We start from the raw sequence: 26624 nt of genomic DNA, 5'->3' as shown, positions 1-26624 counted from the left end.
AGAAGTCCATGGGACCTGATGAAACACATGCCAGGGTCCTCAGGGAACTGGCTGATGGTGAATCCTATCTCTCCTTGGTAATCTGTATTCATCAAAGAGCATCCCATGACTGGAGAAGCCAGTCACCAACCCCAGCCATGAAGCCAGGTGTTGATCCACACTGATCATGGTTGTTTACATGTTAATGGATCTTATGCTAAAAGAAGCTTTTGGATGATATGACACCCATATTTTACTGAGCACTAATTGATTTCCATTGGTCCTTACTGTGAGCCTCATACCTTCCACAAAGACAAGCTGGTTAACCACTGGAAATTTAAATGCCACATACTGCTTGTAGACCTACCAGTGGAGGGTTTAAGAACTTGGACAAATATCTGTTAAGAAGGATTTTGGCAGATCAAGGCTGACTTGGGGCAAGGAAGGATTTGAAGCTCTGAAGGCCGTGCCAGCCCCTCTGCTTGTTCTCTTAATACTTAGCATGATTGTATGAATCAAAGTCTCTAGTCCAATGGTGTCTGTATGTGGTTTGTAAGTAATTTTTGTGCCAGGTTTGTGCTTGGTAGTCCAGACATATCTTCGTAAGGAAGTGAACTAGTGTGGACTGCTAAGAACAGCATGGATCTAGATCTATGCATAGATCTCCCTGGGATGTGCACAGACCAGCTAGGGGACCAAGGCAGTGTGCTCTGAGACAGGGCACCTGAGAAGCATCTGCTGTCATAACTTTGCTCTGGACTGTCTGGTACTTTCAGTCTGCATCATCCTCTGAAGTAAATGGTGGAGTGTGTTTTCTGGGCATTTGGCACATACAGGCTTTGCCAAGTTGTTTACAAGTTTGAGAAAACTGGATGCCCCTTATCTAGTTACTGCTTTTTGCATCTTCAATGTCTCTTGGCAAGTGCAATGTCAGTTAGTGCCCCAGACTGCCTATCTTTCATGAAAAACATTCAATTCATTTTGAACTTAGTCCTCCATTTTTGTTGGTGATCCTCAAGTTCTTTTGTTACAAGATAATGTACTCCTTTCATCACAGTGACAATTTTTATTCTGTATATTTCCCCCCTCCTCTGCAGTATAAACAGGCACTCTGCTTCAGCTCCTCTCCATAAGAGGATTACTTTGTATGTAGTCTTTCTATATCTGTATGGTTATAATTCTGCTGTATGCTTTTAGAGATGTGACCAGCACTGGCTGCAGTGTGATAAAAAGCCAGTACTGACTGATACTGTATTCTGTAATGTCTTCTGTCAAGCTCTTCATAACTCCTTCAAATTTTATTTTCTAAGTGAATGCTTCTGTCAAGTGCTGCAGCCATCCTCACCCGTTAATATCTTTAACAATGTAAATTGCACACAAAGTTGTAATTAGTGGAGTCCTGTCTTTTGTTTGAAGACTTGGTGTGTAAGTGTGCCACTGCAGGTAAGGAGTCACCATGTCTTCTGTAGAGACAAACACATGTGCCCCATGGGTCTGTTATGTCCTTATTCTGTTCTCCATTGTGTCCCTGTTTTATTAGGATTAGAATTCTTTTATAGGTTATGTAAATAAAAGTGGGCTTGTCAGCATATTGCATTTCAGTGTTTTGAAAATGGCTCTCAGCCAGGTTTCCAAAGAATATAAAAGCAAACAAGGGAAATAGACAGTCAATAAAGAAAACTCCTCATAAGCAGTAAGAAAAAGCAGTGACTCATACAATGGTTGAGGTTGGAAGGGCCCTCTGGAGGTCATCAAGCAGAACTGGTTGCCCAGGTCCATGTCCCGACAGCCTTTCAATGTCTCCAAGCTGGGAGACTCTACAACGTCTGGGCAACCTGTCAGCCTCACTGTAAAACACTATTTGTTGATGTGCCAAGGGAACATCTTGTGTTTCAGTTTGTGCCCATAGCATCAGATCCTGTCACTGGGCACCCCTGAGAAGAGCCTGGGTCCATCCCCGTTGCATGGTCCCATCAGGAATTTATATACATCAATGAGCCTTCTCCAGACTGAGCACTCCTGGCCTTTCCTCACAGGAGAGATGCTCCAGTCCCTCTGTCATCCTCATGGCTCTTCTGTGCACTCCCCAGTATGTCCATGTTTCTCTTGCTGGAGTGCTGTGCCCTCACCATGCAGCAGTGAGGGGCAGGATCCCCTCCTGGCACTGGGGCCAGTGCAGCCCAGGTGCCCTGTGGGTTCCACTCAGGGTTTTTGTCTGACAAACTGCTCTTGGGCTGAGTCACCCCCAGCATGTTCTGATGCCTGGGGTTGTCCTTCCCCAGGGGCAGCAATTTGCACTTCCTGGTGAATTTTGCCAGGAACGTAAGGGTAAGTGCAAGGTGAGAGTACACCTCTTCCTCTTTAAGGTCAGGCAGTCAAGGAGGTTCTCCATGCAAAGGGGATAATAGGTAATTGGGGAAAGTGCTACAGAAAAAGAGAGACACTGTTAGGCTGCTAGTCAAGGGATAATGGCAACAAAGCCCAAGAGCTGACTTCCACTGACTGATGAGCCTTTAGGAAACTGCTGGCATGGCTTTCAAGAGGTCTGAACTGGATTAGAGCAATCCCTGGGACACCAGGAGTTGCTGATGGTGGTGGCTGTAGAAGGATGAATAAATGTTGTGTTTCTGTGCTTTTTTGGTTCCCCATTGGTGCTCAGTGTATGATGAATGATTTTCAAAGGTCTAAGTAATGAAGCAACAAAATTAGATGATAATGCAACATTATTTGGTGCAACAGAACCTAAATCTGTCTCTTAGGATTGAGGAAGAGTTTCAAAACTGGATGATAATATGGCAGAATAAATTTATATGTAAAGTGCATAAAGAAAATAAACCTGCTAATGTAGCCACATCATTGCTAAAATGATCTCTTTCAGCTCAGGAAAGAAATCTTGGCATCTTCTTAGAGAGTTCTCTGTAAACCTGAGCTTAACAGTAGTGATTAAAATGGAAACTTTGATGTTAGATATTACAGGAAATGAATTAACAAAGCTGAAGTTACTGTTGTAATATTGTATAAATCTGTGGCTCTCCTGTGTCATGAAGAGAGAATGGAGTTTCATATCCCTTAAGATGCAGTGACTAGTAGAACAAGAGGAATTCTAGAAAAAGTGATTAGGATAGTGAGAGGTGGAGAGATTTCCATCAGAGAAGGCATGTGTGAATTCTTTAGAGAAATGATATATGAAGGTAAAAGTGCTAGAGATCATCAGCCACAACTGAGGAAAGGTAAAGCACAAATGGACTTAGAATTTATAGAAGATACAGGCATGTGATGAAATTATGAAGCGACAGGCTTAAAACTAGCACAAAGTATTTTGGGTATTGGGGTTTTTGTTCAGTTGAATGTAAGCCTGGATGCCCCCAGGTGGGCAGGAGCCAAGGGCACCTGGCTTATACCAGACTGGTGTGGGCACAGCCCCGGGGCAGTGCTTGTGCCTGTGCTGGCCCTGCTGAGCCACCTCCAGTGCTGGGGGCAGCTCTGGGCCCCTCGCAGCAAGAAGGACATGGAGGGGCTGGAGCGTGTCCAGGGAGTGGAGCTGGGAAGGGAACGGAACCCCAGGAGGGGCTGAGGGAGCTGGGAAGGGGCTCAGCCTGGCGAACGGGTTCAAATTGTTGGGAAATACTTATTTACTGAAAGGGTTCTGAAGCCCCAACACAGGCTTCTCAAGGAAGTATCAGGGTCACCGTTCCTGGCAGGAAGATAAAAGACATGTAGACATGACACTTGTGGGCATGGCTTAGTGGTGGACTTGGCAGTGCTGGACGTATGTTGGATTTGATGATCTTGAAGGTCTTTTCCAACCTAAATGATTCTGTACTTCTGTGATTAGTAAGTGGGCCATGTTCCCCTTCAGTCTTAGGGCACTGCAGTGCGTTCAGTCAGTACACTGAGGCGGAAGGGTGGAAAAGCTGCCAGGAACACCAAGCCACCAGGCCTGCCCATTACGAGACATGCTGTCCATTGATCCTTTCAGCTCAGACCCTAGCAGGGTCTCCTTCCCCACATCAGGTATATGGAGCAGGAGGCCCCTATTTCAGTTGACACTCCTCCCCAAATTGCAAATCTTAAGTATCAGTGCAGGCTTTTCAGAAGGATGGGGAAAAAGCTTGGGTGAGGGAGGAGGGAGAATGTGAAACGGGATTGGGTGGCACCAGCACTGCATCCTGCAGCCCAGGGAACCGCCTTGCTCCTCCTGCATGGCTGCAGTGCAGATCCACCTCCACACAGGTCCCGTGCTGCAGGAGCTCCCCGCGGTGCCCTGGCCAAGGCGGCCGCAGCGGGGCAGTGCGGACCTGCCAGGACCGTGTCCGTGCTGAGCCAGGCTCCAGAGCAGTGCGGACCTGCCAGGACCGTGTCCGTGCTGAGCCTGGCTCCAGGGCAGTGCGGACCTGCCAGGACCGTGTCCCTGCTGAGCCTGGCTCCAGGGCAGTGCGGACCTGCCAGGACCGTGTCCCTGCTGAGCCGGGCTCCAGGGCAGTGCGGACCTGCCAGGACCGTGTCCGTGCTGAGCCGGGCTCCAGGGCAGTGCGGACCTGCCAGGACCGTGTCCCTGCTGAGCCGGGCTCCAGGGCAGTGCGGACCTGCCAGGACCGTGTCCGTGCTGAGCCGGGCTCCAGGGCAGTGCGGACCTGCCAGGACCGTGTCCCTGCTGAGCCGGGCTCCAGGGCAGTGCGGACCTGCCAGGACCGTGTCCGTGCTGAGCCGGGCTCCAGGGCAGTGCGGACCTGCCAGGACCGTGTCCCTGCTGAGCCGGGCTCCAGGGCAGTGCGGACCTGCCAGGACCGTGTCCCTGCTGAGCCGGGCTGCGGGAGCTGCTCCCGCCCTGGCTGGCAGGAGTCTGCCGTGTGCTGTTGCTGCTGCCTGGGGCCTCCGGTGCACAGAGCCGGCTGATTTTATAGACATGTTCTGGCTAAAACAAGTGGCAAAGACAGAGGAGAGATGGATGCTGCCTTTTGCCAGCCAGCTTTTCTGGAAGTGCAGTTCTAGACCACAGGAAGCCTGTGGAGAGGAAGGAATCTGTTTTATTGCACATTAGATCAGTGAGAGTGAATTGAAAGAGCAGCAGGACAGCAGGAGAAAAGACAGGCATGCAGAGGTGTGTAGGTTGACAATGTCATTTCAAGTGTTGATATCAAAACCAGATATTAGGGATAATCTGACATATTCTAGCAAAACGCTTAAAACATATTCTGAAAACAGGAATGAAGAGTGATTGATGTGCTTAACTGGGGGAGGTGATTATGACTGTGTAACACTCTTTATGGTCTTAAAGATGCTGAAATGCTTTGGGCACAGTCTCCAAAAGCCAGTGGCTGTCTCCTTGGCAACAGGAAGGCATCTATCTGTTCCCATGGCAACGGACTGGAGGGGTGCTCAAGGAGGGCTTGTGCAGAGCTCCTCAGCGCAGGCTCCCAGCTCGTTGCTCCTCCCTGGAGCAGAGGCTGTGGGCACATTCAGGTGCTCTGATCCTGCAGCTGACAAGGAGGAGTGAACTGGAAGTGTTCCTGCTCCCTGTGTAAAACTGATTAATTATGCAGTGTTGTTTCATCTGGGGAATTCCTTCCTAACTGCCAGCATTAAAGAGTTCTTTGCAGCTCCCCATAAGGAAAGTAGGATTTTTGCTATCCAGAGAGGCATCAGAGAATGTTTGATGTTGATTCTTTCAAAGGCGTGGACAGAAAGATCTGAAAAAACAGGAAACAACGTATATGCAAAGAGTCTGTGTTGTATTGCACTAAATAGTTTATTTAGTTGTTGTTTTGCACTGGGTGATTTGAAATTTGCACTGAGTAGTCCTTATATTGGACAAAACAGTTTGTTGTGTCACATGGATTGATATTCCCTTCTCCCATCACATGGTCTCTTCCTCATACACCCCTCTGCCCTTTACCCCCTGGTGGTCTGTCCCCTGGTTGTCCCTACCCTCCCCCCTCCTCCGTGGTACCCCATTGCCCGTGGTCCTCTTCCCCTGCCCCCATTCCTTGGGTATAAAAGTCCCCTGCAAGAAGGGGACAACTTCTTTCCTCCCTGGGGGTCGCCCGAGTCTGAGGGTCCCTTCCCAAGCCAGCAAACAGGACCCTGTCCCCGCGTGGAGAAGAGCGCTTCTCGTCTTTGGCTTTCGTCCGTGTAAGAGCCTGGGGGCCAGGGTGGACTCAAACAACAGCCCGAGAGACACGGTTCTTCCAAGTCTGCATCTCAGCAGCCCTTTCTGATGTCTGAAAGGAGAATTGTGCAGAGACACTGACAGGCCTATCTGCACTAGATCCACCACATAAAACTGCTAATAAAGTAAGCAAATTATGTACAATAGGCACCACTTCTTCTAAACTCACTGTGATTCTTTTTTAAGGGAGCCAACTCATGTTTGGCACCAGAAGTAGGATTGAAGCATGGTAGGTTTGATGTTTTCATCTTTTTTAAATACGAGGCATGGGATGCAGAAGCACTAACAGAACATTGATCATTTCAAAGTGATCAACTGAGAAAATTATTTTAGGAGCAGCATTTTGAATGCATTTCTATGTATTGTGTGTAGGTATTACTAAGCAGTGTTTAGTTTTTTTCATCAACAGCCTGCTTTTCATTCCAGTAGCTTCTTTCTAGTCCTGCATTAAAGAATAGCAAAACAGAAATGCATGACTTACCTTCATTAGCATACTGGTTTGCTCCCTAATGTACCTTTTAAGGCAAAAAACCGCTTTCAGTCGCTGCTGCTGGACTAGCATATATGCTTGCAGGTAAAGGCACTCCAGGTGTTTTGTCCTTGCCTTGTTTCAGCTCCAGGCTGTGGTTCCTCATACAAATTCACTACATGTTGATTGGGCAAGTTGATTGAGTTACTTGTCATGCTTAAGTCTTTCCTGAGTAGAATAATAACATCACAGAATGGTTGAAGTTTAAAAGGAACTCTTGAGATTGTGTGTTCCAACCTCCCATCTCAGAGCTGGGTCAGCTTGAGCAATTTGCTGACTACCAAGTTCAGTGATCTTCTGAATATCTGCAGTGATGGAGTGAACTTGCTCTTTGGGCAATCTTTTCTAAGTAAAAATCTGTTCACCTGTTGTATATCATGTTGTTGTCCAACTGGTTCAAACATTCCCTAATCTTGTCTTCCTTCATTGACATCAAGTCTTCCTAGCTTCAGACTGGTCTTAGGAGCCTGGAATTCCTGACAGCCAATCTTGCCAATAAAGAAACATGCAAAGAAGGCATTCAGTACTTCAACTTTTTCTGTGTTCATTCTCAGCAAATCCCCTCCCCAGTAAGCCTACATTCTCACCTATCTGTCTTTTACTGCTGAGATATTTGTAAAAACCTTTCTGTCCTCCCTTCATGTTCCTCCCTAGATTGAAGTCCAGGTGGACTTTTGTTATCCTGATTACATCCCTGCAAGCTTGGACACTGTCTCTGTATTCCTTCTGGGTCACCTGTCTCTGCTTCTGCCTCTTGTAATGGTTCAGCTCAGTCAGGAGCTCCTTGTTCATGCATGCAGGCTTCCTGCTGCTTTTGATTAATTTCCTGCCTGTGGGATGAACCAGTCTTGAATTTGGAGGAGGTGATTTTTGAAAATCAACCAGATCTCCTGGAACTCTCTTTTTTCCAGTTGATTGATTTTTTTCTACCCTGGTCCATCCTCTCATGTTCCTGACATATCATCTCATGGTCTAGCCAAGGCTGCTCTGACCTTCACGTTCCTGACCAGTCCTTCCATGCCCAGCAGAACACCTCTCTTTGTCTGCTCCTCAGCTGCCCATGTTAGGAGTTTATGGTCAGTGTGACCCAGAAGCCTCATGGATTGCTTGTGCCATGCTCTGTTGTGCCCTTAGCAGATGGGGTGGTTGAAGTCTTCCATGAAGACCAGAGACTGTGGACAAGGGGATTTTTCCTGCTGTCTGTGGTCTCACTATTTCTCCCCCAGCAGGTGGTCTGCAGCAGACACCTACCATGGTGCTACATGCTGGTCCACCTGATAACTCTGATCCTAACTCTGGTCTGCAAGCTCTCAGCTCATGCTCTGTCCATCCCAAGATGGAGCTCTAAGTGCTCCAGCCACACACTTGGCTGAAGGGCAGCTCCTCCTCCTCAGCCCCCAGCCTGCCCTTCCTGAAGAGCCTAAAGGCTGCACAGCACTCCCGTCCTGTGAGGTGCCAGTTACCGTGGAATTCAGTGCATGTTCAGGGTGAAAAGGGACCAGACAGATCATCTCTAACAGCATGGGTGTTCAGAAGCTTTCTGGAGGAGGGAGAGGTGGGCTGTCAGTCTGGGAGCAGATTCCTGTTGCTACAGGAATCAGGAGAATGTGTCACAGCTTCATCAGTCTGAAGATAGGGACTGAGGGCCTTCTGCCCTCCAGCCACAGGCAAATGGTAGAAAAAGCATTTCACGTGTTCCTGCTCTCTCAGATGCTTTGCTACAGGGAGACTGCAACAGGATCAAGAACTGAAATATTAATTATTGGAGTTATATGTATGTGGTCCATTCTTCACCAGCTGCCAGACAGAACAGTAATTTTCTGGGGGTTTTCTTCAGGGCTTTGTCTCGTTTGAAATGTCAGAGACCTTTTGTTTCTGCAGGCAGGCAAGAGGTTTTATCTTTTGATAGACAAATGGAGTTGAACTATAAGGGAAGATCATAAGCCTTACAATGAGGCCATAACAGGAGAGGGATGCAGGTCTGGAACTGATTTTGATTAAATAATCTCTTACAAGGAGCTGCTGACTCCTTGCAGCACTGTGGAAGAGAAAAGGCATCCTGGGGTTGCATGGCAAAGTGGATGCAAGGCAGGGTAAAATCAGCAAATGCATAAGGCCAATGGGATGCAGAGGGATGCAGAATTGGGCCCTTATCTATATGCAGTATCTGTACTGCATATAGACAATTTCAGAGCAAATTTTTGCCTGTGGCATTCCAAGAGGATTTAATCCGTGTGAAAAAAAAAGTATTTGCCAAGTTCAGAAGAGACAGAATTGCAGTTTTGTGATGTACAACAGCAGGAGCTTGAACTGGGGAGAGGAAGGATTGACTTGAATAGAAGGAGGTGGAGAAACAGAAGATAAGAAAAAATGAGTAACTGTCAAAATAAAATCAGCCAAGTGGAAGAGTTGCTAAAGATCAATCACAGCAGAAAAGGAGTAAGTTATGTGATAGAAGAACCTTTTCTGAAGAACAGAAATATGACAAGCTTTTTTTGTGTTGGAATATTTCTTAGCATACCCTATATTTCTTATTATTGGAATATTAGTGATTAACTTTCCATTACATAAACTTTTCACTAATTTTTTAGGTTTGTTTCATGCTTTCTTAGATTAGATGAATACGCTACTGAAAATTAATGTCCAAGATCTGAACTAAAAGGATTTAAAGAAATACTGTTTTAATTTTCATGGTATCTCAGACTTACAATAACAATTTAGAAAGCCTTTCTCTCTATAACCTTAGCAGATATTTATGTATTATTATTTGGCATAATATTTATAGTTAGCATTTGGTGTTGCTGTATCATATGTATATATACCAGCTTGGCTGTGTATTCTGATATATGTATCAGAACACTAGGGAATCTCTTTGAAGAAGCATAGTTACTTCCCAAGAGACAATAAGGTAGTCAAAATCCCACACAAGGGTGTTATTTTTATGGTTTCAAGTTGCAGGCAGGGTATAAATTGATCTGAAAACAGGTGTCAGGGATGGGTGCAGAGGGTAGGAATTTGGTGGCTATTCCAAACAAGTGTAGCCAGACAGCTGGCATGCCTGTCGGGATGGCTGGTGTTCTCTATTCCACTGTGCTCCTTCTATTTCCATCCACTAACTTCATCTGCAAACTGTCAGAGTCAGAGATGACATTGTTCTTAGCTGAACCTCCTTATACTCTCAGGAACCAGAAACTAGTGAGTCCCAAGAATGGGAAGGATTGTGGCGTGACACAGAATATGACACAAAGTACAACACACTCAGCTCTTCTCCCTCTGCCACTTCATGGCCCTGCACAAACACATCCCTCTCCTGGAAGTTCTCCAGCGTAAACTCTGTTTTGAAAAGCACTGAATGCCAGAATGATTCGATTACGCTTCTGCACCTTTGGAAGATGGTTTAACAAGTAACTTGTGGCAGCACTTGTGTGCCTGGTGGCTCAGAGGTGCTTTCTCCCAGATCGCTGAGGTGCGCACTGGCTGCCGGGTGGCCCCGGCCAAAGGCAGCTTGTGCCTGGGAGCTGGGAGCTGCCAGCCTGCTGTGCCCGTGCTCTGCTGAGGGAGAGCAGCAGACCAGCCCCTGTGCTGTGCTGTGCTGTGCTGTAGCCAGGCCGTTTCCACTCCTGCAATGCTCAGTTGCTCAGATAGGCCTTAGCCAAAAGCCCATTGTCCAGCTGGAGCCCAAGTGCTGTAATCATGTTCCTATGCCACGAGCTGCTGTGCTCATGGTCCTGTGATTTCATACATGGAGTTATGTACTGGGTGAGTCAGCAGTGAAAGGATTGGCAAACCATCCTACCTGCCCTACACACATAGCACAGTTCTTCCACCTCAGGATTTATCTTCCATCAGCTTGATCTTTTCCAGCTTAAATCTCCTGTCTAACATTTTAGGCTGAGTTGAGTTTTTTATCCTTTCTCCTGATTGGCTGTGAAACTTTTCCAAAATCTTCTTGTGTGAGGATTTAATCTACAAATATTTTGCTTCTCTCTTTTAGATCTTTGAAGGAGGTAAAAAAACCTGTACATAAAACCCACCTTGGAGTCCATAGTAGTAATTTTCCTTCCACTTGTTTTTATTACCTGTTTATAACTTTTCAGTTATGTTACATACAAATTACATACAAATTACGTTCCTATTAAGAATTTCAGACATATAATAATGTTTTACTACATTGCCTCTAAGTCACATTTGCAATTTCCCACTGGCGGCTGTTGTTTTTTTTCCAAAGCCATTGTTTGCTGCAATGATGTACTGTTTGAGATTAACTTTGACTTTTTGAATTAATCTGTAATTGTTGTAATCATTCTGCCAAATAAAATAATTTTAAAAGACATTCTGCCTTGTCTGGCAATGCAGTTTTTGTTATGATCACCACTATTGCTTGCTCTCAGTTCCATCGTGTTCTAAGGCTGACATGATTGTATTCCCCTGTTAATTGTCCTTCCAGTTCAGCTGAAGTGGGAGCTGGATTTATGAGACAGTCCATGCCAAGACTGCTCTGTTTTCCTTCTTTGGTTCTGTCCTTTCTCCAGCCTCCTAGTGCTCGATTCTTAAGCAGCTTTGCCTATGAAAACATTCTTCAGTCCATATATACTTACTATTGATTTGCTTAAACTATGGACACTTTTCAAATGATTTTCAGTGAGAATAGGATATAATTCCTAGCATTGCTAGTATTAATCAAAATGAACTGTAATGGACTCCTGACAAACAGGAAATCCTGTAGGTTTTCTGACAATACAGAAGGGCAAGAGTACTCTAGGCAGATGCACTAGCTTCATCCTAAGTCCATGCAAGGCTCAAGGATTATTTTTGAAAGAGAAAATAACTGAGCATGGGAAGGGTATGTGTGGTATGAAAAAGCAGCCTAAGTTTACTAATCTACTCTTTCTCAGATAAGTAGATTGATTCCTCACAAAGGAATCAGTGTCTTTCTTGTCCATACTTGAGTGAAGCCTTTGATACAGTGTGATCTGAAAATTTGGCTGGGACTCAGAAGACAGGTAAAGCAGAACTGCAGAGTAGGGAAGGAGCTCAGTAAAGAAGACACAAAAGACATTGCAGTCTCTTCAGGATTTCTCTAGGGATTGGTGTTATTTAATATTTTCACTAATGCCCATGGCACAAAAATAGGCAATGTAATAGTGAAATTTGCTGCTGATGCAAATTGGTATTGTTGAAGCAGAAGAGAACAGGTTATGTGGGAAGAACTGCTTGACTGTGAACTACACAAACAGAACCAGCTGGTATCTGGTGCCAGTACAGTGCACAGCCATGCACCTGGGGCCTTGTCACTGGAGTAAGCACTGCATGCCAGAAGCGATCTATTGACAGTGCTTAGGAAGGAGAAACAGCCTGGTACTTCAGTTCATGTTCAAGAGAACACGGAGCTGTCACTGTCAGGATTTTGTGGAAGGCAGCTGTGAGCCTGGTGAGGTTTGATAGATTTTTGCTTGTGAGAAAAGTCTTACTGGCACACCAGCATGTGGCCTGGGCACTGGAGGTACAGTTCTGTCTGCCCTTGTTCTAGCCAGGTTAACTGGGACTGACAGAAAAAGATGGAATGATGAGAAATGGGCACAGAGTTTTAAGAAGGCAAATAACATTTTCACTTGTTTAGTCTGACAAAAGGAGGAGTGAATGTGGATGTGACAAGTATGCAGAAATGCTTCAAAATGTGAACATTAGACACAAAGGACCATTAAGGACAATGTTGATAAGAGTAAATAAAAATAGTCACAAAACCCCAGAACTCGGATTTTTAGCAGCTATCCTGAAGGAATACCAAGATTTAAAGTGTTGCACAATAATCTTATATCTGAAAAGGTTAGATGTGACATGGTTGCTGTTGATTATACATAGAATCAGAGAATTGTAGAATGGTTTGAGTAGGAAGGGACTTTCCAGCCCAACCAGTAAACCAGGTTGCTCCAAGCCCTGTCCAACTTGATCTGGAATACTTTTAGGGATGGGGCAGGCACAGCTTGTCTGGGCAACCTGTGCCAGGACCTGACCACCCTCATTGGGAAGAACCAGTGGTTCCCTCAGCTCTGTTCTGACAGTGAGTGACAGCAGGTGAATATTCTAGATGCTCTTACCAAACGCACCCCAAAGCCATCATTCTGACCACCAAATATCATGAAGATACACTTTCTGGACTAAGGGGGCAGTTGGTTTGAGGGTAGTTGTTGATAGGTCTTTTTCTCTGCTCCCTCAGGATTATCCACCAAGAATTCCTCTATTTCATTCACTTCTGAAAAATTCAAATCTCTATTCCCAACTTACTTACTACTAACCTCTCACACTTTGCAGCTCTGCTCTGGCCCTGGGTTAGAGGATGAGGATTGTGGCTGCTGCTTGCAGTGCTCTGGTTCTTTGCTCAGATGTTTGAAGATGTTTGTGCACGGCTGTTGCACACTCGGTGTAAAGAGGGATGGTGAGGATGCTGATGATGGAAAAGTGGAGGTAAAGGCATGTTAGAACTAGACAGCTTACCATGATGTCAAACAGAATTGACTAAAATATTAGTATGGTTGATGATAATTCTGATGACTCATTATTTTGTGTCCTGTAATATTACATATATTTTTTATATATTTCTCTGTCTTTTAGCATCCCTGCCTTTGATTACTTTTAAAATAATCAAGAAATAAGTTTCTCTCTCTGTCTCTTCACAATGATGTTTGGAACCTTCAGAGACAGAGACAAACACTTCTGTCTTATTTTTTCCTTCCTTCCTTCCTTCCTTCCTTCCTTCCTTCCTTCCTTCCTTCCTTCCTTCCTTCCTTCCTTCCTTCCTTCCTTCCTTCCTTCCTTCCTTCCTTCCTTCCTTCCTTCCTTCCTTCCTTCCTTCCTTCCTTCCTTCCTTCCTTCCTTCCTTCCTTCCTTCCTTCCTTCCTTCCTTCCTTCCTTCCTTCCTTTCTTTCTTCCTTCCTTCCTTCCTTCCTTCCTTCCTTCCTTCCTTCCTTCCTTCCTTCCTTCCTTCCTTCCTTCCTTCCTTCCGCCACTTCCTTCCTTCCTTCCTTCCTTCCTTCCGCCACTTCCTTCCGCCACTTCCTTCCGCCACTTCCTTCCGCCACTTCCTCCCTCCTTCCCTCCCTCCCTCCCTCCTTCCCTCCCTCCTTCCCTCCTTCTTTCCACCACTTCCTCCCCAATAAATTTTAGAAACACATACTGAAAAGGCCTAACAGAGAAAGGAACCTTTGTGTTACAAAATTTCAGTTTCTGTATGGAAATAAGGCAAAAGGAACCTCTGGAAATCAGCTGGTCCTCTGTCCTGTCCACAGTCAGAATCCACACCAGGTCAGAATCCACACCACCTACATCACTCTGGATAGATGCTTGTCTAACCTGCTCTTGAAAAACCTTTGGTGATGAGGAGTCCCATCATTGCTGGACAAACTCTCCCAGAACATCTCTACTGTCACTGCTGTGCTTCTCCTTAATATCTAACATAAATCTTCCTGGGAGAAATTCAAGCTGTTATTTCCTGTACTCTGTGTATGGGGAGCAGCTTTTCCCTGTATTTGCAGCAGCCTTTTGGGCACCTGAAAACTGTTGTTTTCTCTTTATCTTGTTTGGACCTTACAGTTCTTGTCACACTTACTGTCCTTCCTTCACCTTCCTGGTTTCCTGGTTTCTCTCACATTTCCTCTGATGCAAAGGTTGGTCTGGATGAGACACTGATAATTCATACCACAACAGAATTGCTTTGGAAGAGTTCCTCAGCAATTCTGGCAACATTTAATTTTTCAACCTTAAGTAAATGTTGAGCTGGAACAGCTTGTGGCCTGGAGAGCTCAGGAGATGGGGAGAAGGAGGAGAGACAGAATGAGGAAAAATGAAGAATCTAGAGTACAGTTGTCAGTGCCTGTGCTGCCACCAAGGGGATGAGAGCAGTGGGGCAGCATTCCTGCAGTCTCCTGATCTTCTGGGGTTTATGTGGTTTTTTTGTGACAGTGTAGTACTGTTAACTCACATTCAGCTTACAATCTATCGTATCCCCAGATGTTTTTTCTAAAAAAAAAGTCTCTTCAGCCAGTTCTCCATCTTCTGTTTAGATAGTTGCTGGTTTATGTCCTTATGCGGAACCCTGCACTGTTTCAGATGGAATTGTGGTTTGAAAAAAACAGGACACATCTCCAAGTCCTCAGGACTTTAATTTTCATAATCTCTTGTAGCAAACTGGTAACCTCTCCAAAGGAAATTGAATAAGCATGTTCTCTAAGTACATTATCCATATTTTTAATGAGACTATTGAATAATTCTGAACTCAGGAACAAGTGGACATTTCTTTTGATTAAGCAGAACCTTCGTCTTGGGATATTTTCTGGTTCCAGCATGTCTTCTATGCCACGTTGTATCAATTCCAAAACCATTGCAGATATTCTAAGTTTCGGTGAAAAGAGTGATGCTGACTTAAGTGAAACTTGGGTGAGGGAAATCACACCTGCTTAAGGCAATCAGCACTTTCATTACTTCTGTAATTACCTACAGATCAAAAAATGGCAAGTAGCAGCAAACATGTCTCCCTAAAACAACTTGGTTAATCTCTTTTCTAATCAGACCATCTTAGTTTAACAGCCTGAAAAGCCCTGAATGACAGAAGTTAAACCAAACCACACACACCAAGTGGGCTCCCAGTGCCCCAGGAAGTACCAGGGAAGGGGATCAACCTTTCTCTGAAATGAAGTGGTCTGGGAATGGGACATGAAGCGAGCTGAAAGTGAGTAGGAATGAGGCTCCAGCACGTGCTCAGCCTCCAGGAATGAATGGAGGAACACAAGCCTTGCACAGAACCCCACGGCACAGAGAGCTTCCAGGTCAGAGATGGCTGGGAGCTGCCAGGATACTTGCAGCAGTTGGGGATCACTTGGGTTAAATCATTCACTTTTTAAAAGAACATTGAAAACTATTTTCTACACTTCTATGGGGGGGAAAAAAAAGTTGGGAAACTAGAAATCCAAACAATTTAAAATAAAATTATCTGCTGTTTCTCTTAATATGGGAAATGACATTCTTGCATGGTAACCTTCACCCTTTTGTGCAAATGCCTCACACAGTAGTTTTCCTGGACACTATTGTGAAGTGTTGAAGAATCACAGGAAATGGGTTTCATTCTCAGCTAGGTAATGTTGGGCAAGTCACTTCCATCCATTTGTACCGTATTTTCCATTTGCAAAACATAAGAGCTGCATGTACTGATTTTTCTAAAGTGCTTGGAGAACCACCATAATGCTAAGAGCTGAGTTTTTATTATTACAAGATTTTTAAACTTTTTTTTTTTTTTTTTTTTTTTTTTTTTTACATTTACTCAGTCAACGGCTGAAGTGGGGCTGCCATTCCGTAATTTTCAAGTGGCTGGCCTTGGAATTTGATTTTCAAGGAAACCTGGTTCTGGATGTCTGTTAAGAACATCCAGACAGATTACAATATATATGGTATGGTTTTCAGCTTAAATTAGTAGCACTTCATAGCAAATGTTCTCCTGCTCCAGAAGGGACTCAGTGCCTATTGATGGAGATCGGAGCGGCTGCGCCTCCATGCCGTATCTGCAGCTAAGGGGAAAAATAGAAAAACCTGAACTGCGCAGCCGAGCGCATGCTCCGGCCGGGGGACAAAGGGCCAGGGCTCAGGGCTCCGGCCCGGCTCGAGAACAGCCAGATCCCGCTCCATGCGGCTCCTCGGGCCGCGGGCGGTGCCGCTACGGGCGCGGCGCGGGAGGGGTTAAAGCGCCCCCGCCCGCGCGTCCCCGCTGGCGCGCGCTGACCTTCACGGGGCCGCGCCGGGCATGCGCGCGCCGCGCCCGAGGCCGCGGGCCGCGCTGCGCCCGCCGCGGTTCTGCTCGCCGGGCCCGGCCCGGCCCGGCCCTGCCCGGCCCCGGGCAGGCGGATTGGCCCGGGCCGGTCCTCGCCCGCCCGCGGCGGGTCCGGGACCGTGGCAGGCGCACGCCCTGCCCGTGCCGGGCGCGCCGTTGCCATTCGGTGCCGATGGTGCTGGCGACGGAGCGCGGGGGGACGCGAGGGGGGACCGCGCGCCGCGCCTCAGCCCGGAGCCACCGCCACCCCTGCCCGCACCGAGAGGGACGCGGGACGCGCCGGGCCCGTAACGGCGGCTGCTGGAGGAGCCCTGCGGCCCGGCCTTGGTGGTGTTTCACACGGTGCGGGCTCGCACGGCTCCCCGCCAGGGGGGAAACAGCCGCACGGGCCGGGGCCGGTGCCCCCCATGGCCGGGACTGCTGAGACCGCCGGGCAGTGCGGCACCCACAGCTAGTGCATACTGTGAGGAAAATGCAGGGTGTCTGCCGGGAGCAGGGAAGGGGCTTACTTCATGGGAGCCAGCATTCCTGTGTGAGTCTGGGGTTTAAAAAACATGGCAGATACCAGCTGCATGCTGCCTTGCCAGTCGCGCTGGCATGTAGAATTTCGAGTCCTTTAGGTTGGAAAAAGCTCTCCAGATCAAGTTAACCTGACATGACCACATTCAGCAGACATGCAGCAGTTGGTTCCAGATTATATGTGCCTTTAGTTCAGCTAGAACTTAAGGAATTTTTCCAGTACAAAACAAGGCAAGTCTATGTTGATTCGCTTGGCATATTCCTTCTGAGGGGCTGAGAGGGGGAGCTGATAACCACGCTCACCCTCCCTAAGTTTCTGTGATTCCTCGGGCTGTTGCCACACACTAGCACTTAGATTGGGGTGACCCCAAAAATCAGTGGAAGTCATGGTCCTCATCCCCATGTTCAGAGGGCCATGTGACCTTCATGGCTTGGCCTTCACTGCTAGTCAGTGCAGTGTCTTTTCTGTGCTTGTTTTTATTATTGGATTGAGGGCAGAATAATTTTGTTTCTGATCTGATCCTGTTGTTTGCAATCCTGCCAGAAAATTCACAGCCCCTAGACAAGAATTTCAAGCAGAGGAATAGAATAAACCCCTCTTGTAACCTGGCAACATCTCGCCTATTGCTGTGTTAAGGGAGACCAGGGAAGATGGGCCCTGGTGAGCTGCCGGGAAGCAGATCGGTGCCCCGGGCCCTCACTGCGGGCTCGGCCATCATGGAGCAGCCACGCTCGGCTCGTGGAATGGCCGCCGTGCTGCCAGCGCCGCCGAGGGGCTGGGCTGCTGCTCTCTTCTCCCTTCCCCCTTGGACTTCATGTTCCCAGCAGTGTCCTGGGATGTCACGCTGTCATGCAGGGCTTTGTGTGACAAGCAGTGAACTGCTGATGTCTTACAGCAGCTGTGGTGTTAATAATTTGTCTGCGTCTGTCAGTCATCCTGGGGTCTCTGGAGGATCCATCACAGTGGTAGCAGAGCATCCCGAGCGTGGTCATTGGGGAGAGGTGGTGGGAGTGGGGGTTGGAAACAAGCCGTGGGAGCTGTGCCGCCATGCTGCCCCCCACCCCCTTCCTCTGCTGATCTCACACACTTTCTTTCCCCTCGCTTCCACATGTTGTCCCTCCCTGTTCCCAGCTCAGGCCTCCCGCTGCTTCTCTCTTGTCCAGAGGGGTTAGCTCTCGTCTCTCATGCTGGAAATGCTGCCAGCGAATGTTTCTGTGTGCTGCCTGCCAGGTCCCTGGGGAAAGGGCCTGGAAATGCAGTGCGGGAGGAGCAGTGGGAGCAAGGGAAAACCACTGCTCGCCTGCTGCATTTTCTAATGGGAAAACATCTCTGCGAGGTGCTGAGCTCTGTGTCACTGTTGAAGTTGCCCCCTCCCCCTTCCCCTTGCCCCAGAATTTCCCATCCCTGATGCAGAGGAGGAGAGGCTGCAGCACTACCAGGGAAAACTGAGACGTGTTTTTCAATTTGCCTCCTGCTTATCTCTGCTGTTTGGACAGAGAGGTTTAAAAAGCTGGATTTTCTGTCCCTGCAGAGTAAACAGACAGAGCCCGGCAGCACAAACTATTTCTGGCTTATCAGTGGAGGAATGCAGCAGCTGAGGCTGAGCGCGAGTGGGCCGTCAGGAAGGCCCTGAAGGGGCCCCCTCCCCACTCCGTGCTATTAGAAGTGTGAGAGCCCAGCAGGACTCAGAGGGGAGAGTTGGAGAAAAAGGCAGAAAAGGGAAAGAAAGAGGAAGAGAGAGAGTGAGAGAGGCTGAGCAGACCCTGATGGCTACAGATGAAGTTACAGGAGGGGCTCGCAAAGCTACGAAAAGCAAACTTTTTGAGTTTCTGGTCCATGGGGTGGTGAGTCGGGAAAGTTAGTGAGCTGGCTGGCTCTGAATAGAGGGATGAGTGGAAACTGGAGGTTCTGTGCTGGGCTGGATCGGCTCCTGCAGTGTGCTCCTGGGGCGCTGGTAGCTGCCTCACCAGGAGAACACTGGGGTCTGTAGAACCCCCAGCCTATGCACTGATTCATTGTTAATACAGGCTTGTGTCTGGGGGGATGTGTGCTGTGCTTTTTGCTGTGATTCTCCATGAATGGTGAATAGCATGCTTTTCAGCCTGATCATGGTGCAGAATCTGCACTGGATCTAACCCATATGGGCTTGTAGGACACTTTGTTCTGTAATCAAACTTGTGTTTTGGAAAACAATTCTGATGAGAGCCTGATGAAGCCTTGGGGTGCTGCCTCTGGTTCTTGTCTTCAGTCTTGGCTCGTTTGTATCCTCTGGCTACTTAACAGGTGACTTTCAGGGGCTTGAAGAGATTAGCTCTGCAGGTCTGTAACAGTCTATGAAAACTCACCCACGAGAGAATTTCAGGGTGCCATGCTTAATTAAAGCAATCCTTTAGGTCTTTAAAAATGTTCCAGCTTTTGTTTAAGAATCAGGTCTTCAATCTCCATTTAAGGGGAAATGCTCACCCTGTTTTGCTGCCATTGGAAACGTTCTTTAAATGACTCTAGTGTCTGAGAGCAGTCCCCATTTATAACATTTGGATTTCTAGCATTGATACACATTGAACAGAAATAAGGCTGTTAAAGAGCCCGAAGGAATATGATATTATTTGGATGCTGATATTCTCGAGTGCTTCTTTCTTGAGGATCCTGGCACCTCCTGTGACACCTTTTTGAAGACATCACGTGGGGGCTCTTGTAGAGAGGTCATAGAAACCTGTGGGGCTCAAGGCAGACTATTTAGTTGTCTCCATGATTCAGGCTTACTCCAGATGTGTAGGATCTTGTGTGTGTCCTTTAGATCCTGGATATGGTGGGTCTGGCAGGGCCAGGGACTCTGAGGTGGCCTTCTGCAGTGGTGGGAGCTGTGAGGAGGTGACGTGGTGCCAGTGAACAGGAGCAGGCTGAACGAGATTGGCAGCTGCTCGGGGGTGACAGAGAGCAGGTGTGCAGGTGGTAGCAGTGGTTTAGTTGTGGACATGTGGGTTTGTCAAGGTGGTGTGGATTGTGATGGCTGTATCTGAGCAGAACCAGAAGCAAGTTGGGAGGGTGGCAGATGGGATGATTTTGCCTTTTCTAAAGTTTCCCTTGGCATTTGCACACCAGTGCTCTTCCCTTAGTATCAAGAAGAGTGGCAAAAATAGTTATGTGAATTTGCTTATTCCACATCTAGCTGGCCTTCATGTGAAAGCAGCATGCAGGGCTCTTAAGCCTGGGAAATTTTTAATTTATACTGGAATGAATATAGCAGTACTCATTTCCATTACTTATTTGGATGCCAGGAAAGTCTGCCTTTTCTACCCTGTGAGTTTTGTTGCTAGTGGCATCTTACTTGAATATATGCATTAGCCTGGAATATCTCTATATATCTTCCTGCTTCTTGTTGCCAAGGCTGGGGCTTCTTGGTTGTTGTCCTGGTGCCTGAACACCTCTTGTATCACCCTCTCCTTTCCTTCATTATTATCTCCTTTAGTTCTGCTTTGGTGCCTGGTTTGTTCTTTCCTTTAGTTTTTCCTCATCTCGGGTTCATTTTGATCAGAACATGGGTTGGGGTAGTCACTCTTCCATTACTTTAAAAATATGAAAAAAAGCTATAACTTCATTTTCTCTCTCCAGGCCCTGTATCCTGCCAAATAAGAGAATGTGCCATGCCAGCCATTACCTTGAGTTTGCCTAGCGCTGGCTCCTCTGTTTTATTACTACCCAAAGTGTGTCAACACCTGAATTAATTCATTGAAAAATCAAGTTGCATAGCAGACTTTAGTGGAATTTCTTGGAGTCAGATTCTGCTTTAATTTCAGGGACCAGTAATTTCTTCAAATGCCTAATTTGTTTATTCTATGACAACATTATTTAATTTGGTTATTGAAAATTATTTTCTCTCCCCCCTCAAAAAAATGGGGAGAAGTAAACAGAGGTAGAATGTTGTGAGAAATCTTTTTTTCTTTGTTGACACTTAAATTAACAGGATAATTCTGTAGTATTTCCTATGGGCACGTAGCTCTTGGATTCACTTGATCTTTCTGGAAACATATGTTCCTTGGCTAAGGTCACTTTGCCCTTTGCTCTTGTGCACCTGATCCTGCTTTTGTGCTTTTCCATATTGCCAGCTTAGATGATGTCTTCTTCCTCATTTGTCCCAGGCAGAAGGGATCCCCCTGAAAGGTGAAATCTTTCAAAGGTCAAAACTCTCAAGTGGGACGCTTCATTCTCTCCTTCATGAGACCTTGATAGTTTGTTACACCTCTGGTCAGCAGTTGGGCTTTTAGAAAGGGTAAATCTCTTTCAGTTATTTATTTTTACTATGCTTTTACTCCTGTTCAGGTTCATCAGCATCTTGCATGTCATTTTTATGGGAAGAATTATGCCCCCCCCCCCCCCCCCCAAAGGCTTCATGTTGTTACTTAGTCCTTTTTTGTTGTTGTTCCTCTGTTTTTCTAGCATTTGTATGGACAAATATGGCTTTAATCACCACATTTATGTTTGTTATCTTTTTGTCAATGCATTTTCTGCTCTCCAGTAGTACATTTCAGGCAGTCTTTTTGACATTTCTTTAGGTGCCCAGCTGTTGCCTTACATTTTGTTGAATAAGTTACTACTCTTGCTGCAGGTCATAACTTTCTTCAGTTTCCTCTATCCTCTAGTTCCTACCATAGGCCTCATTGCTGGCTGGATCCCTTAAATGGTTCCTGCCTGTGTCTCACTCCCCTGCTTTTTTCTTTGTTTCTTTCTCTTTTGTCTTTTTCTTACTCAAACAGGTATCTGCCTGTTTAGTCTTGAGAAGGTCCGTGGTGCTGGTCTTGTCAAAACTCTTGTCCAGACATCTGTCCTCTTGTGACTGGATTGCAGGAACCTTTGCTTGGTGCCTTGTGCTGGTGACCTTGGCTGTGTCATCTGTACACAAGAACCTGCTGAGAGGTTCATTTTCTTCTCCCCTTGTTCTGACCTTTTTCATCTGCTGCTGTGTCCTTTTCCTGTTCCCACTTTATCTTCCTTCCAAAGCCAATCTTCTTGCCTTTTATCCACCAGATACCCCTATAAAGGTCTATGTGCCTTTCTTAACTCTGGAGTCATAGCTGTATTTACAATGTACTTGCTGTCAGTTCAAATCACCTTCTTTTTCCTATAGTGATCTTAATCTTTGTCCTCTCTGCTATGCTTAGGAAGCTCTTTGTGGCAATATAAGTCCTTATCCTTATTTATTTTCTGCTAATAGGTGTTATTTCGTAGTTCCTGCTAATCTCTACAGTTTAATATAGTTCCACTCCGAGATTGATACAAACCTGTGTATCGCTGATGTGACTGCTTTCCTTATCCTCAGTCCTCTTTTTGTTTGGTTGTCTACTTCTTTGGTCTTAGGATTTTATGGTGAATGCATAAACTCTCTCATATGAAATGGCATTTACAACAGTGAAAGAAGAGTGTCAGAGCATGCCAGCATGTAAACAAATATTTAATATATACGATAAATAACTCATCAGTGTTAGAAAAGACTAAACAACAGGTCTGATGGTTATGGAGGATCTATAACATTTATCAGTGATTTAGAAAAAGGGGTAAGCAATGAATTTCATATATGAGTTTTACATCTCCTAATCCATGGTGGGTTTAAATGAAATGTCACTATTCAGGAGAAAGGCTTGGATGTCCTGTGAGCTGCCTAGTGTCTAGCTAATAAGAAATCACATAAACTGTTAGTCTGATTGGAAAGTGGGGCAGGGAATAACACAGAAGCAATTGCAAATCCATGGCATATGCTTACAATAATGTTTTTCTGGTTTTGTAATCTGTATGACTAAAAAGCCAAAATACTGGAAACTCAGAGGGCAGTAGTAGTGGGACACCTCTGAAGGCTTCGTCAGTGAGGGAATAGGGGTATTTTTTTGTTTTATTTATAATCTCTAAGTATAGAGACTGATTATGTTAATTGTAAAATCTCTGTCATTGGAGGCTTTTGGGTACTGGTTAAAGAAGTAAATGTCTGTCAGAGATGATGGAGATACTGGTAGTACTTCTTTGAGAGGAGGAAGAACTGCATGATCTCAAGGACTCATATTTCAGTATATTATAAAAATTATGGAGGTTTTATTAGGATGGGAAAAACTAAAGATATTTTCCCAAAATCGAATGATGTTTTTAGTTTGTGTATTTAGTTTTCTGTTTTAGTTTTAAGTGAATAAATGTGACTGTTTCTGCCACTCAGTCACAGGGTTGTAGAGATCACTACTGGCCATAGTGAGGTGCAAAGAGTATGGCCAAGTTTGAAAAAAGTAGAACTTTGCTAATGAAAAATATCCTACTAATTTTTCTTTTGTCATGGGTGTAGGTACTGTCTTGTCAGAGCATAAGCCAGCTAACACTGGAATGGCTAGAAAAGAGCCTGATGAACCGTTTGTTTTGGACAGTTTGTTCCACTTTCTACCACAGAGCTCCCTGCGTGCTTTTCTCTGCAAGGGCATCCTCAGGGAACGGGGCCTAGAATGGAGGCACTGGATTGCTGTGGGCATGTTCCCTGTTGTGGTCAACAGGGAGGTATTTGGGGCGAGTAGGGCAGCCTGGAGAAGTCAAGAAACCTTACGGCAAGGAATTTGATTGGGAAGGTAGTTACAGGGGGCAGCTAGAATGAAAACCTTGTACAGTGTTCAGCTATGTGAGCAAGCTGCTGGTAGAAATTGAAGGTTTGTCCTTTTCTAGTCCTGGACTGATTTCAGACTGTCAAAGAGAGAAAGGTTGATGCATAATGAAGAAAATAAAATCATTAATGCCAGTCAAGGCTTTAATTGAGATCACTGTGATTTTGTGCAATATGGGCTTGTTAAACAAATTTGAGTTTCTGCTTGAGAAAACTTGGATTTGCTGATGAATATAGGTGTATGGATACAATGGATCTGTGAGATGTTTGAATTGCTCTTCTCTTTCTAAAAAGAAAAAAAAATACTGTAGGACTTTGAAAATAGTCTGATGATCATTTAGTTCAGTATCCCATGTAGAATGGGGGCAGTGGAAGGCAGCATGGAAGTGCAAGAACAAGGCAAAACCTTAGTGATCATTCATACATTCATACGAATACTCTGATTTGGAGCTTGGGAGCCTTCTGACCCAAAGCTGCCCTCTGTGTAGTGCCTCTCTGTGGATTTTTTATTTATGGATGTTAGTCTAATGGTATCTTCCTGAACCCTTCTAAGCTTCTAGCAGTCAGTGTTTTGTGTCAGAAATTTTTTCAGCTTATCTTGCATAAGGAATTATCTGATCCTGCCAGCTGTTGTTTGATTATTGTAAGGGAAGAGACAACAAGCTCTTGACCACCTTCTTCTCTCTCCAAGCTAGTCATGGTGCTGCAGAGGTCTGTTGTTCCTCTCCCTCCCAAAGCCATACTTTTCAAGAGGTGCATTCTGGTAGATCTTCACACAAAATCCCTTCTATACATTATATCACAGCAGTGGTGGAACTCAAAGCTGGTCTGTAAGGTTTAGTTGTTTCAATTCCAAAGGCTTTCTTGGGTTTTTTTCTTTTGGTTGCATCCAAAAGCACCACTTGAACTTGGTGGCAGATTATTCTGAACTGTGAACAGACCTGCATGAAATAGAACTGAACTTAATCTCGTGTTCCAATTCACAGTCCTGTGAATGGGAAGTTTTCCTAGTTAAAGACTTCTGGATTGTTGTGAATATTATATTAAAGTGTGTGGTACCTGGAACACTTGGACTTACAGACCGAGAGGTTTTGGGAAATGGAGGAAGGTGAATATGGCAGGAAGCAAGAATTGCGATACTGATGTTTCAGCTTACTCAGCCTCTAAAAGATTCATAGACATTAAAAAGGGGAATTCATGAAGTAACATCTATATTTTTAAGGAGCAGAGAAGCCTTGTGCCAGTTTTATTTGTTCTACTTCTAAGGGCCCATTTTGAAACAACACATCCAGTTGGGAAACCATTTGTGCAGTCAGAAACTTGTTGCCATCACACAGTATCAATCTAGTCTAAATTTCTTAGGGGTTCCATATACTTCTAGTTACTCATTCTTACTTCCAGACAGCATCACATATCTCCTCTTGCTTATGTTTATGCCCTATAGAAATCATAGAATGATTTGGATTAGAAGGGACCTTAAAGATCATCTTGTCCCACCCCTCTGCCCTGGGCAGGGACACCTTCCACTAGACCAGATTGCTCCAAGCTCCATCCAGCCTGGCTTTGAACACTTCCAGGGATGAGGCAGCCACAACCTGGGCCTCATGAGTAAAGAATTTTCTTCTAATCTAAACCTACTATCTGTCAGTATAAAGCCCTCCTCTCTTGTTCTGTCATTCCAGGCCCTTGTAAACAGTCTCTCTCCATTTTTCTTGGAGGCTCCTTTTTAATTAAGAAATGTGCTATTTGTATACTTGGTGCAGTTCTTCTCAGAATCTGTCAGTGTCTCTGTTAACAAGAAGCTGGTGGCTGTTCCCCACGAGCCAGCTGTAAGAGCCGCCTGTGTGGTGCTGAGGTGGATGGAGTCTGTCAGGACAGGAGATTGCTGTAGGTGCAGCTTAGCACTCAGCTGCAATGCAGCAACTCCTGGCTCTCTGTTCAGTCTTTCCGAGGACTCTTGTGGGTGTTCTTGCTTTACGTTTCTTGACACTTTCTTTTACATTCACCTGTCAGTTCTCCAGGTTATTTTCCTCTTACTGGTATGTCCAGACAGGACTCCTTTTTTTCTACTTCTGTATTTTGACTGCTGTGATGCACATCCCCTGAGAAAAGACTCTGCAGTCAAAGAACACAGAAAAGCACTGCTCTAATGTTGTCTCGTTACTGCTGTCAGACAGAAGTTCACTTAAGGATGACAAAGAGGACAGAGGCAGAGCTCTGATGTGACAGGAAGTTCAGGCAAGGAAAACAGCAGACAAGCCAAACACAGCTTAGGAAACTGGTCAGTGGACGGCAGTGAAGGGCTATGGCAGCAGGTATCAGGGGTGTGGTGTTCTGCTGTACTGACAGCATGCTCAGGTTTGATCAGCTGTAGCCAGAGCAGTGGTGGGCTGTGCACATGTACACAGGCAGTCAGCAGAACTCTTGGGGACCAGTATACCTGCATGAAATATTGGTTGTGTGCCTTTGTGTCTTTCCCTTGATGCTGTCCTGTCCTGCTCTGTTTTCTGTTTCACCTTCTCAGAGCTGTGAGAGTGGTCCTTTCAGCTGGGGACAGGCTGTGGTCTTCCTCATTTCCTATGGCCAACAGTGGTTTTGCCCTCTGTCCAATGAGGTGATTGTGCAGATTAATACATGCAAATGGAATCAATGGAGGTAAAAAGGAGATAGGACTGTGGGTACAAACAGAGATGGGTCAGGGATGGGGGTCTCAGGTAGGTGATTTTCCAGGAAGGAGGATGTGTTGGTGCTGCTTTGCACTGCAGTGTTTCCTATGGATGCTTCTTGTTAAAGATAGATTCCATCCTGCTGAGGAAGAGGGCGAGAGACAGATCCTAACCTGCAGATAGATGCACCTTCAAGATCTCTTTCAAAAGCCATAATAGTATTGGAATACTCTTTAGTATGAAGACTTTTCCTTTTTAATGTCACTATTGTGAAAAATTTGAAGCATTGTCCATCACTCTCTTGTATCTCACGTGT

At 45.7% G+C, this 26624-nt stretch overlaps 1 protein-coding gene across 8 annotated transcripts in view; it reads left to right on the top strand.

Moving 5' to 3' along the window:
• SMARCD3 (SWI/SNF related, matrix associated, actin dependent regulator of chromatin, subfamily d, member 3) overlaps positions 1–26624 on the top strand; it is a 77945-nt gene that overhangs the window by 6570 nt on the left and 44751 nt on the right. The window contains exon 1 of one of the 8 annotated variants that reach the window (XM_059865426.1): positions 16669–16836. The exons of 3 other annotated variants lie outside the window; for them this stretch is intronic. Coding sequence is in view for 4 of the 5 variants with exons in the window: in XM_059864986.1 (XP_059720969.1) it covers positions 18781–18858 (78 nt within the window). In the remaining variant the exon portion in view is untranslated. Of the gene's footprint in view, positions 1–16668; positions 16837–16860; positions 17027–18578; positions 18859–20098; positions 20315–26624 lie in introns of those variants that run through there. 4 more of the 8 variants (XM_059865075.1, XM_059864986.1, XM_059864896.1 and 1 more) reach the window with 4 other exon arrangements.

This window comes from Haemorhous mexicanus, chromosome 1, assembly GCF_027477595.1.
Source record: "Haemorhous mexicanus isolate bHaeMex1 chromosome 1, bHaeMex1.pri, whole genome shotgun sequence".
Lineage (NCBI taxonomy): Eukaryota > Metazoa > Chordata > Aves > Passeriformes > Fringillidae > Haemorhous > Haemorhous mexicanus.
The sequence above is the reverse complement of the archived record's forward strand: the minus strand, read 5'-3'. Positions and strand labels throughout refer to the sequence as shown.